Source organism: Ochotona princeps, chromosome 9 (assembly GCF_030435755.1).
Source record: "Ochotona princeps isolate mOchPri1 chromosome 9, mOchPri1.hap1, whole genome shotgun sequence".
Lineage (NCBI taxonomy): Eukaryota > Metazoa > Chordata > Mammalia > Lagomorpha > Ochotonidae > Ochotona > Ochotona princeps.
In genome coordinates this window covers 53965303-53979135 of record NC_080840.1, presented here as the reverse complement: position 1 = coordinate 53979135, position 13833 = coordinate 53965303, and the positions used below count along the sequence as shown (strand labels likewise).

The following is a 13833-nucleotide window of genomic DNA, read 5'->3' as shown; positions in this document are numbered from 1 at the left end:
TATACATAAGCGTCCATGTACATACATGAACACATATGTATCATGTACATACAATCTTAGCTATGTTTTACAGTTCATGCAACTTTTTCTCACTTATTATGCCATGGTGCCCCATCAGTCTTACATTTTGGGCCAAACTCTCTCTGGACAGACTCTGCCCTGGCAGTGTAGATGGCCCAGCCACAACCTATATCAGAGTGCCTGGGTTAGATAATGTTCTCCTCCAGACAACAGCTTCCTGCCTATCCAGACTGTAGGAGGTAGCGGTGATAGCTCACAAAACTAATCAGCTGATTCCGCCTGCATAGAAAATCTAGATTGTTTTCATAGCTGCTTAATCCAGCCCTGGCCCCAAAGTCTGGGTGTGATGGGCATTTGAGGAGTAAATCAGCAGATAGGGTCAGTCAGAAAAAGGAAACACCTGTGTTCTCTATTTTCTCAGGCTTTGATTCCATTTCTATTGGTAACACTAACATGGCATCTGCTTTATCTTTGTTCTAAATTATGAAACATTTTCTGGGCTTTCTTTCACATTTTAATAGAATTCAGTTTTCTTGTTAAGGAATTTCATATTCCACAGTTTTAAACATTTTTTAATTAAGCAGACATATCAGACTTTTTTGTTTCTTAAGACCTTCCATATCCTGCATATATTCCATATTCTACAGTTCACTTGCTAAGTTTCTGCACCTACAGCTTTTGCTCCAGACACATTGGTCTCCCCTACTGTTGACTGAATGCTCTGGACTCATTTTTCCCATGTCGTTGTGCAAACCCACAATGCCATTCTTTTTACTATCACCCCTTTTAAATTCTACTTTACCTGTAAAAGATGAAGGTATGTTCCACCTAACACTGTGCAACTGCAACCCTCACCAAACTAATCTTTTTTTTAAAGATTCATTTATTTTTATTGGACATGCAGATTTATAGAAAGGAGAAACAGAGAGAAAGAGCTTCCACCCACTGGTTCACTCTCCCAGTTGCCACAATAGCCAGTGCTAAGCCGATCCAATGCCAGGAGTCAGGAGTTTCCTCCAGGTCTCTCATGTGGGTGCAGGATTCCAAGTCTTTTGGGCCCTCCTCTACTATTTGCCCAGGCCACAAGCAGGGAGCTAGATGGAAAGTGGAGAACCAGGACACAAACCAGCATACATTTGGGTTCCTGTCATGTGAAAGGAGAGCAGCTAGCCACTGAGCTATTACACTGGGTCCTCACCAATCTAATCTTGCTAACACCCAAGCACTTACTTATTACTCCAGCTTATTCTCCTGGTCTTCTTCAAAATCAGTTTCATAATTCTTATGCACTCATTCAAAGATATGTCTCTATATATCATGTCAAGTAATAAAGATAAAATATTAAGACAAACACTTTTCTTCGTGTCACCTGACTATAATAAACTGGCCACTTGCTGTGGTGTATAACAGCAACCATAGCAAATTTAGTCAGCATTCTCATCAAACAGATACACTCAGCAGGTGAACGGGGATCTCAGAAAAGGACCAGTAGGTGAACTGGGACCACAGAGAAGGACCCTGAGCCCTGGTTTTAACTGAAAAGGTTTCCTGGGAGAAGTGATACTGTAATGGAATCTTAGTTTATAAAAATAGCCTGCCCCCAAATCAGCCCAATTGACCAACAGCCCCCCCACCCAAAGTCAAAATCCAAGTCTGTCTCCTATTTTGTTCATTTTATTCTAATCAACAAAGCTGTTGTTTAAATGGCAATTGTTACAATGATTGCTAATTTAACATTAATTTACATATGAGTGTTTTACTTGCTTATTTCAATTCTGTGCTGGTTAGCTAATAAAATACACTGAATATATTGATGTGAAAAATATGATCTGCAATGTTTTAATACTCTTATACCTCTAAAAAATTTTCATGTAACCACATAGATCTGGTGAACACTAAGAAAACACACAAAACTGTAAAGGTATGAGACACTGTTTAAATTTTGAAATGTGAAATTACAACTTACATAGACTGAATGGTGTTTTAGAAGTTATGCAATTCATTTGCCAAGGAGTGAACTTCTGCTGCTAATTTATCTTACTTTAAACCACGATACTAGAAGCAGCACAATAGTAAGTGAAGATTGTTTGAAGGAGAAAGCACGAGTCACAATGTTTCCCAATATGAAAGTATACAATACATCATAAAGCAAGAGAAACACTTTAGGATATGGAATTTATTCCCAATCTATAGACAGTTTAATGGGAGCTAGTTCTTTTCTCCAGTTCTAAATACATTCGTATCTGTCCAATGATTGGCCATTATTGGAAGAGTATTTGAGAGTTTTGCTGAAACAAGCCGTTTATTTTTGATAATATTTTCTAAATAAGAGATTAATAGGTTTAATTTGCTTTCATCATTACATTATCACATTTCCCACTCCTAACTCATCCCATGCTGTCTTTCTATGAAGTTAAGCAATAACAACTGATGGGGTCTGATACTTAAATTTGGGTCTATTCATAAATTTTCATATTAGCTGTATGAATGTGAGCAAATTACTTCACTGCTTCTCATCTCTGGGCAGCTATTATAAAACAATGATATATAACTCACATACTCAAAGTTTAAGGCAGTAATGAATTAAATTCAGCAATTTTTGCTTATCCATTTACCTGGGCAATTAACCAGTCTATCAGTTTGTTGGCCATGACCACAGATTTGTAGGTCCTTAAATGGTAATCTTTATCTCTGAAAGAAAGAAACCAAAAACAATAAGCAATTGGATAAAGTAAGCACAAGGAACACTTTCATTTAGTATTCGTGTGCAACAGGAAGTTCACCTGTAAGATCTGAATCTATACTGCAAGTTGCACAGTGAAGAGATTTATGCACATGTGTAATAACTGAGAATACATCCGTCAGTTCATATGGTGGAAGTGATCCATCAAAAATAAATAAATATGTAAATAAATAGAACATTTTTCTGTATTTTCCTCTATCCAATTAGATGACTGTCATTGTTATTTTGGATAATACTTCAGCCAGAAATACAATACCTCATCAATGAAACAAAAAAATAACAGAATTCCTTCCTTTGAAATTATAATAGATTCTACCAGAAATTTTTTTGAAACGTGGAAAGTAAAAACAGTGTCCACTACAATCGCACGACAAGCTTTCTTGTATACTTTCACCTCTGGTGTAGTGCAAAGCCAGCAGTCCTGTCCTAAAGGTGACACACGGACAGCCTTCCATGCATAGGATCTGATCAGAGTGGGACACGACGACACCACATCCCCAGAGAAGCAGGGGAACAGGCTGGCTGTGTCCAGCAGCCTCCTCATTCAGCACTTCCAGAACACAGAAACTATTCTACATTTGGTTAGACACCAACAAATACGATCAGATATAGGCCCTGAGGGTAGAAATCTAGAATTCATTTATTTTCTGGGCCTGGATCAAAAAGGGAATGAGAGAATGACAGATTTTTCAAGCTGTCACAAAATCTCCAATGCAAAAAAATCAGAAGGAAGTAATACTAACTTAAGTTGCTGCCCCTTAGCTGTGGTCAATAATTTAAAATGAAGAGTTACAGCATTCTAGCAACTCCATTAAAAAGCTTCCCAAAATACAACCAAGATTTCTGAGATTTCATTAACAAACTGACTAGATTTCTGTTTTATTAATAACTAATAAATTGGCTACATTTATAGTTAGTAATTAACAGCATTATTATTTTAAATCTGTCATCATTCAACTCATCTTGGAAAGAAAAGAGTCATCTACAAGGGGCCTCAGGCAGTGCTACCATTCTTCTGGTAAGCCAAGTTCCTACAAAGCATGCTTAGCATACATTACATCTGCTTCACAACTTTTTCCCATTCACTTTTTTTTTTAAAGATTTTATTGGAAAGCCGGATATACAGAGAGGAGGAGAGACAGAGAGGAAGATCTCCCATCCGATGATTCACTCCCCAAGTGAGCCGCAACGGGCCGGTGCTGCACCGATCCAAAGCCAGGAACCTGGAACCTCTTCCGGGTCTCCCACGCAGGTGCAGGGTCCCAAGGTATTGGGCCATCCTCAACTGCTTTCCCAGGCCACTATCAGGGAGCTGGATGGGAAGTGGAGCTGCCGGGATTAGAACCGGCACCCATATGGGATCCCGGCGCGTTCAAGGCAAGGACTTTAGCCACTAGGCCACGCCACCGGGCTCTTTCCCATTCATTTTTAATGACAACTCATAACATTACTTCTAGCCAAAGAACAATTCCTTATTAACAGCTCTTATAAAATAAACCTTTGGGGCCCGGCACGATAGCTCAATGGTTAAACCTCGCCTTGAACACGCTGAGATCCCATATGGGCATGATTTCATATCCTGTCTGCTTCATTTCCCATCCAGCTCTCTGCCTGTGGCAGTCAAGGATGGCCCAAAGCCTTGGGAAACTGCCCTCGCACGGAAGCCCTGGAAGAAGCTCCTGGTTCTTGGCCTCAGATGGGCTCAGTTCTACCCATTGTAGCCATGTGGGGGGTGAACCAGCAGAAGGAAGATCTTTCTTTCTATCTCTCCTTGTCTATAAATCTGCCTTTCCAAAAAAAAAAAAAAAAATTTAAAAAAATAAAACTTTGTTGATAAGAAATCCTATGTGGCTACATTATCAGGACACATTTACACTGCCACACAATCTTCATATACATGACATGGTAAATTAAACTATTATTTTTAATTTTAGTTTACTAGAGAAAAACATTAAGCATTCGATTGTTACCTAGTTCTGTTAGTACTATTAACAAAAATATTTGTAGCGTATCTGTGATAGGGAAGGTTGTAGGGAGTCCACAAACACTCATTCTTTTATCCTTTTTGCTACTTAGTGATACGTAATATAAGCATTTCCATTTAAACTTCTCAGAACTTAGAAAACCGACTCACCTTATCACTGGTGTAAACAGACTGTGCAGACGACAATACAATCTTACACCCTGCATAAAATCAAGATATGTCAAAAGGAAGTGAGAACACTCAAGGGGCATGGCAATGATAATTTGAAAGAAGTTCACTGTCAATGTTCTGAAATCATTTCACAATCCCAAAAATCATTCCCACATTCCATCACATGACACTGACTTAAATCATTAAATAACGTGATCATCATGTCAATATAAATTTTGTCATGTGTACATACAAAGTTGGTGTTACCTTTGTTACATATATGTATGTGTGTGTGTGTTTGATTTCTACTAATTCAAGTGTAAGGACCACCTGTTGATACGTATAAAACCATTTACAACATATATGACCTCTGAAGTAACAGAATGCTGCTGCTTCATTCAGAACTAGGTTGGAGAACATAAAAACAGCCTCACATTAGAATTTCTAGAATACTAACAAAATAGGTTTATTTGTAAATCCAGTTTATGAGTTTTCCACACTTAAAGAATTTTTACATTTTTCACTAGTTTTTTAGCTTTCTGAAGGATGACAACATGAACTCTTGTGTTGAATATGTTATAATAGAAGTCCTTACCTTCGAAATCACATCCTGCATCTCATTTCTTGGATAAAATGTTCCATCATCATAGCGAAACCTATATAACATCTGCTCTGGTTTGAATTGATGCTTATCTGTAACTAAAAACAAGGAAACAATATATTAAAATTCTAACAACCTCAAAAGTGTTAGCTTAAAAAACACGAATAAAATGCACATTCCCAAATAATGGAACTTTAAATCAAAATATTTCACGTTTCTTGACGAAATATTTGAAAAAAAGAAAAGCAGAGTGATACACAAAGAAGCAGAGAGAGAGACAGAGAGATTCCTTCTATCCACTGTTTCAATTCCCAAATGGCCACAACAGCCAGGACTAGGACACGCAGAAGTCTAGCAACCCAGTACTCCCTCCACGTCTCCCATACGATGATCCGGCACCATTCTCTGGTGCTTTCCCAGGTACATCAGCACAGAATGAATCTGCAAAGGAGGAGCCTAGACTCCAGGAACTTGAATAATTGATAGCAGTGCCACAAACAGCAGTTTAACTCACGGCACCACCACACCACCAGACCAAGCTTCAGCTTTTCCAACACTGTAAGACCCACCCAATAATCTGATAGTAAGAGGCAAAACAAATTTTTGCTAACTTAATATACTTCTAGTGTTCACATTATTACATTTGAACTAAACTGACATTAACAAATGGCATTTGGCTGGCATAATACACAGATCAATAGATCAATCGATAGTTACTTGCATAATACATATATACATATATAAATTTACTTTTACAGATTTATGCTTACATAAGTATATTGATATTTATATTTATATAAACACAGGAGGTCATATTTTATATTTATTCATAATTTCACAAAACAGGGCAAAAAGTGCATTCCAAAGAGCACACAACCAATTTGGTGAGTTGGGATTTGATCCTCAACCCTAGAAATCAGTTTCAGCATTTAATCTATTTTATCCCACTGTGATCAAGCTAAGATTACACAGACCAATCTTGGCCATTTGTCCTGTGTTTAGACCTCCCAAATAAATAATTTCAGTATGTTACTGAAACTAAAATGTTAACACTTCTCACACAAACAACTGCTTTTCTTACAAGTCACTTGAAATTTGTTTATCTCTCAGTGAAAATGAGTTGTCATGTTTCATTACTCTTCTTAGGATAAGATTTTTATATTCATAATGACTCTTGCTTAAGGATCTGATGGCTTCACTGATGAATTCTATCTAACACTTAAAGAACAGTTCAGGCCAATCCTTCTCAAATCGCTTCAAGAAGACTTAGGACAAAGGAATTTTCACACTCCTTTACAAGGTCAGCAACACTGATACCAAAACCAAACAAGAATACTGCAAGAAAAGGAGATGACTGGCCAACATTGTTCATGGGCATAGATGCAAAAATCTCAACAATATACTAGCAAACTGCATTCAACAATATTTGTATGCACCTTGACATAATAATAACTCTATGTGACGAGCCCACAGCTAACACCAGGGAAAACTGAAACTTGTCTTCTATGATCGTGAGCAAAAAGGCAAAGATGGCTCCCTTCACCTGAACTCAACACTGTCCTATGCAGGACAAATAGATTCAGAATAAGATTAAAAATAAGAAATATTATTTATTGCAGCTAGAGTATGTGACATACTTAAAACTCTAGAAACTCTAATTCAAAAACATTGGAATCTACATTATCTCAATAAAATGGCAGACTATGAAATCAACATACAAAAATCACTAGCACTTCTACATAAACAAATTATCTAAAAAATCTTAAATAATTCCATCTACAAAATTATAAAATGACAAGTTATTTAGGAGTAAATGTGAAAGATCTAAATACTAAAAACTATATAACACCAATGAAAGAAACTGAACCTAAAATAGATTCCATGTTGATGGACTAAAAGAATAAACATTGACATAATGTCCATGCTACCCAAATTTGTCTACAAATTCAATACAAGCTCTGTCAAAATCCAAAGTGTCTGTTTTATAGAAATAGAAAAGGCAATTCTAAAAGCTATATGGAACCACAAAAGACCCTGCATTATCGATAATCCAACTGACATAAATAAACTCAACAGAACCATAAACAGGAATATATAATAATTAAAAAGAGCTAAGGAACAAAATGAAATATTGTTGTTCTGAATATAACTTACATACTTATATGTTTACATGATTTAACTTTTAATAATAATTGTTTTTAACAACCAGACAGCATGCAAAAATTCTTTTAATTTTATTATCAGCCCTTACTAGCTTATATGAGCTAACTTCAGCACATCACGGGATATAACAAATGAAGTATTGGAATTCACATATCAGTATTTAGACTGTATACAGGAGAGCCTGACAAGATGAATATTGACACACATCACATAGATAGTATATGATGCCTCAACACAAGGTAGCCAGAGGAAGGCTTTGCCTTGGACAAAGTTTTCAACAGTAATTGTTAAGTGAATAAGAGTAATGATAGTCAACTTATTTTTGCTTTCTCTATAAAGCAGATGGTTCATTCAACTATATTTTACGAATTTTATTTTCAATGAAGTGCAGCTGAAACAACATACAAATTAAACTAGCACATTTGGCTCCTAATTCTTCATTCTGATAGAATTCTTTCATTAATGTAACATAGGATATGTCTCTTTAAGTTTGGTGGAATCTGCATTAGTTCACAAACTTTTTTTTAAAAAATGGTTGCTGTGACAAAATTCTTCTTTTTTTTAAAGATTTATTTATTTTCATTACAAAGTCAGATATACAGAGAGGAGGAGAGACAGAGGAAGATCTCCCATCCGATGATTCACTCCCCAAGTGAACGCAACAGCCGGTGCTGTGCCAATCCGATCCGGGAACAAGGAACCTCTTCCGGGTCTCCCACGCGGGTGCAGAGTCCCAAAGCATTGGGCGGCCTCGACTGCTTTCCCAGGCCACAAGCAGGGAGCTGGATGGGTAGTGGAGCTGCCGGGATTAGAACCGGCGCCCATATGGGATCCCGGGGCGTTCAAGGCGAGGACTTTAGCTGCTAGGCCACACCGCCGGGCCCGACAAAATTCTATATGCCATATCTTACATTGTAACTGATTAAATCCTAGTAAGAGTAAAATCAAGGTCACATTACAACCAAACTGTGACGAAAAGAACAATATTAATATTAAGCTTTTAGGGCTATATTTCTAAGCAAAAACTTAAGTTTTATCTGATCATTGTTCTCAAGTTTTCAATTCTCAATAATTCAATACTTAGAATATTTTTTATATAAAATTTCCAAATATTTTAAAGATTTCTTTTATTTGAAAGGCAGAGTGATGGAGAGATTGGAGACACAGAGATGATCATCCATCCACAGATTCATTCTCAGATGGCTTCAATGATGGTGCTAGGCCAGTGTAAAGCCAGGAGCCAGGAACCAGAAACTTCCTCCAGGTTGCACACATGGGTGCAAAGATCCAAGCATCTATGGCATTTGCTGCTGCTTTCCTGGAATTTTAGCACACTGCTGGAAGAAAAGTGGAGCAGACTGGACTCGAACCAGGATCCATATGGAATGCCAGCACTGCAGGCGGCAACTTGAACTGCAGTGCCACAGTGTTGGCCCTTCAAAATAAATCACAATTCAAATGCATTTAGCACTTCCCTTTTCAGATTATACTGATGGAAAAATTGTGACTGAGGTCAAGATATTGATTAGAACTGGAAGTTTCCAGTTCGATGTACTTGGGTTTCTTTTCCTTTTTCAGAGAGACAAGTAAAAATAATTTGAAAAACACATTGAAAGAATCATTATGGGTGTTCTCTTTTTATGAAATCTGTGGTTCCTTTCAGATTTTTAATCAGCTATAAGCTAAAGAACAGACAAGATTAAAAGATTATGTCCACAAAAATATTTAACAAATAGTATTTCAATTCTACTCTGTACTACCTTGCAGTTGCCTGGAATGCATTTAACTAGTTACTCATGTTTACAAAGTAATAAGAGGGTTTTTTGTTTGGTTTGGTTTGGTTTTGTTTGGTCGATCAATTAACATTGCACTGATAGAGCTGTCTTCAATTTTCAAAACCTATTTCATTGGTAAGTGAACAACAATTCTCATGTGATTCACAGATCCCATTGTCAAAATACTGGAGGGGAAACAGAAAAGTGAAAGGAAAATATTCATACAGTTCCTCAGAAAATTAAAATCCTTCCCCCACATCTGCCCCTTTCTAGCTCTGGAATGAAGAATTACTTTAATGTACCTGTATCTTTACAAGGAATTCCAAAACTAGGAAAGAAAATCCTACAGTTAGACTCAGTGTAGCTCTTTCAGGAGACAGGTACATAATGACACAAAAGCACCAGAATACTATAGTCCTTAAACATGTAGTCTCATGTTAATTTCAAAGCTTCCAATTCATCAAAATTTGAAGTCATTGAATTTGGCAACAGAAATCACAGAAACATCATAAAGAGAGGTGTTAAAATAGAAATTTTAAAGATATTTTGAGGCTGTGAAATTGAAGTGTCACTGTAAAATGTCAACCAAATTAAATAGATATTAGTATATCTATTTTATATATACATACACACATAGTAACTAATATTTAGAATAATTCCTTAGATCTTACATTTAATTTGATGCTACATCTCAGTAGCAGAAACTGGATAGCAGTTTATCAATAAATTGTGCCTCCTGGACATAAATCTATACCACATTTCTCAGCTTATCCTGTAGTCAGGGGTGGACCTGTAATTAAACTGTGGCCAATGACATGTGTACAAACATGATGCCAGCGGATAATGAACAGGCACTTCAAACACACACAAAAAAGGGACCTTCAAGAATAACGCTTTGAGACGGGCTGAGTTCTTTCACGTACTTAAACTGTGCAAAGGGATAGAATGTCACATCCTTTTCCTGCAATTCTAACATACCTTTACTAGTGGAAAACTGTCCTCTATAATGTTAGCTACTCTATTAACGTTCATTTGTATTTATTTGTTGTAGAAGCTAACATTAGTCAATATAATTTTCTTTCCAATATTCTCTGCGATAAATTATTTCTCCCTGGGTGGTGGGTGGAAGAAAAGCCAATTTGTAGCTGGATTTCATGAAGGATGTGGTACCAACACAGACTCAACATTATTCCACCCAGTATAAATACAGGTTGATGATTCATGTTTATACTTTCATGTACTTTTTCATATAGAATGAAGGAAAGTCAGTAAGGAAAGGAATATGTAAAAGGCAGCCATAAACAGCTGCTGAAGTTCTCTGCTCTACTGAGTGACAACAGTCCTTGTAAGTGTACAGTGTGCATGCAGAAGGAATTCCTAATGCTGAATGCTCACTGCACACAGAGCCTTTCTACTGCTGCCTCCATGGCTCCAACAACTGCAAGCTCAACAAATGCAGTGCATCCTGCTCCCAAGGGTCCTGGTTGCATTTGAGATTAAAGAAAAGAAAAAAGAAGCAGGGAAAAAAACAGCAAGCCATAGTGTTCAACACCTTTTCGTTTTCCCTCGTAAGTTTTTGATGAGGCTTTCTGGTGTCCTAGATGATAAAAGCAGCCACATATCATTTTTAAGTGTAAATGATGCTAATGAATCAAATGTTGACATCATTAGTTCACTTAAAATGAATTATTACATGCATCGAGCATCTATGTGTGCTGGGCACCCATCATTTACTACATAATCCAAAAGAAAGCTCCTTCTTGCATTGCTTATAAAAGGATAGTTCAAATAACTCATGGAAAAAATAATTAAAAGGTAAGTTATCCTAGTACAAAAGTTTCTGTAATCCAGGCTCAGTTTTTCATAATACACATGTTCCAGTAACTGAAGACACTGGATGATTGTAAATGGAAATGCTATGACCTTTCCAATGTTTTCCAAGGTATTTTTTTATTTCCAGCTCTGGTCTGAAAAGGAATGTGAAACATGAATAAAGCAACAATAGAAATTGTGGTTCGAGGAAGACTGTGGGGATCATGGAAGACAGAGAACTGGAGAGAGCTAGGAAGATAGTCCTTGCTGGGCAGATGGTGCTGTCAATACATGAGAGGGGAAAACTGGAAGGATCAAGTTTGTTTCTGTGTTGTTTTGTCTTATTTTTGTGCTCATTCTATCTTAGAAAGCGGATTAATACAAAAATTATATAGCCAAATATATATGTTTATTAAAAAAAATGTTTGGCAACGGAGCGGCACAATGATTCCATTGGCTAATCCTCCACCAGTAAGAACCAACATCCCATCCCTGGGACAGCAGCAAACGATGACCTAGCGCCTTGGGACCCTACACCCATGTGGGAAACCTGGAGGAAGCCCCTGACCTGAATCAGCTCAGCTGCAGTCTTCATGGCCACTTGGGGAGTGAATGAGCAAACAGAAGATCTTCATATTAAATTTTTTTTCTCCTCCACATTTTACATATAAAAGAAAAATTTTTTTCAAAAGGTTATTCTCATTTCCCTTAGCACTGCTTTATTTTCTACATTGTCAATATTCTCGGGGATCTGGAACTTTCTTCTAACTCATACCTAAATATCTCTCACGCTATTCCTGCTCTGAGATGAACAGATTTACCATCAACCACTTGTTGGCTACTCTCTGAGCCAAGGTCACATCCAACCCATTACAGATCCCTCATCTCTCTCCAGCATTCCCCTTCTTCTATGTTACTGGTCTGTCACCCAGATCCTAAATCCAGAATAATACGATCTGTCTCATCACCCTTCATGTTCCATATCCAAATAGTTATCAAAGCACATGGAAGTTTATGAATGTTTCTAATGCAAATAATACTTGTTTGAGATGATGAATATACCATTTATGCTGATCTGACAATTATACTTTGTTTACTGAAACTGCAACATATTCCATAAATTATTTTTGTGATGATTATATACCCACACATATAGAAAGAACATATTTTATGACCTTCTCCAGAATATCTCAATAGGTCCACTAGTTTCATGCCCATGGACACAGCACCACTGAGGTTCTCTCACTGTTTCACTCCTGGATGAAGAAGTCCTACTGAGGGGCTTGTTACTCCACGGCATTTAACGTGTCTGCTGCAGGTTCCACAATGCTACATGGAACAGCTCAATAATCCAGTTCTGATCGTGCCTCTGCTTAGCACAAGTCATCAACTCCTGATGTCTTTCAAAATAAGCCTACATGTGATACGAGAAGATTCAGAACGCCTGGGATCTGGTTACTACCCGTGTTCCTCTCCACAGTCCTCATCCCAGTGTCCTCACCTGCAGAGAATATCATTTGGCCACATGAAACTTGAGCAGCTCCTCCAGATGTCACCATGAACTTCTCCACCATCAACTCTTCAGGGTGGGCTGCTCGTCTATCCCGCTGCTCATCATTCCACAAGGCCCAGCACTAATGCCACATCCCCCATGAAGCAAATACGCTAGAGTGAACTGATCGTGCCTTCCTCCACATCCCACAGGCATTATCTGTTTCTATCTGTGTAGTAGTTTCTCTAAAGGGTTACAAACCTATAATTATAAATCCATGAACTCTTAAACACAGTTCTATCTACATTAGGACGTATCTTTACAACATGGCAAAAAGATAACCATCCTATAATGCATAGAATTATAAACTAAACTGACCAAAGAGATTAAGATATATGTAAATTGTGGGTATAGAGATTTTCAAGTAATTGATGAAATAATTACCATGGTGAATGATTCCATTTTCTAATAATGCTTGTCCCAAATGAACTCCTTCTTCAGGCCTGGAAATCTCCCCAATTTCCAACAGCCATGATACAAATTCACTGCAATAGAAAGCCAGTGGCAAAGTTAGCTATCCTTCCCCTCAGGAAGCCCACCTGTACCACACAATAATAATAAATCAACTATACGAGGGAAATCTCATTAATAAAAGTATGTGCACACATTATGCAATCATTTTTTTCTCATACATAAAGCCCACAGTTATTTAAGCTGGACTCTATTCTAGAAAATCCATGTGCATATGTTCAGACTTTTCTAAATTACACTTAACAAACTATTTTCTTTGTAAACCCCTCTCATAAACACAAAATGAAAATTTTAGAGTAGCTTAGGGAAGGCAGCAATCCTAAAGATAGCTCAAAGAACCCTAGAGAGTAATAACGGTTTGCTATATAGAGTCAAGCTGTCCTCAACATGCATTCCAGGCACAGAAGCCCAGTAAATTTGAAAATTCCAAAGGGAGAAACAAAACTGCATGTCCCACATAACAGGCAAAATTCTCAAAAAAAAAAAAAAAAAAAAAACCTCTGGCCGTACTCCCTCTTCCACACTTCACTTTTTAAATGAAGTACTAATTTTTGCACTGTT

At 37.3% G+C, this 13833-nt stretch overlaps 1 protein-coding gene across 1 annotated transcript in view; it reads right to left on the bottom strand.

Moving 5' to 3' along the window:
* PREX2 (phosphatidylinositol-3,4,5-trisphosphate dependent Rac exchange factor 2) overlaps positions 1-13833 on the bottom strand; it is a 261658-nt gene that overhangs the window by 142711 nt on the left and 105114 nt on the right. Inside the window, exons 11-14 of the mRNA XM_058668713.1 lie at positions 13186-13286; positions 5494-5597; positions 4899-4948; positions 2637-2712 (exon numbers count right to left, since the gene is read on the bottom strand). Coding sequence (XP_058524696.1) covers positions 2637-2712; positions 4899-4948; positions 5494-5597; positions 13186-13286 — 331 coding nt within the window. The remainder of the gene's footprint in view (positions 1-2636; positions 2713-4898; positions 4949-5493; positions 5598-13185; positions 13287-13833) is intronic.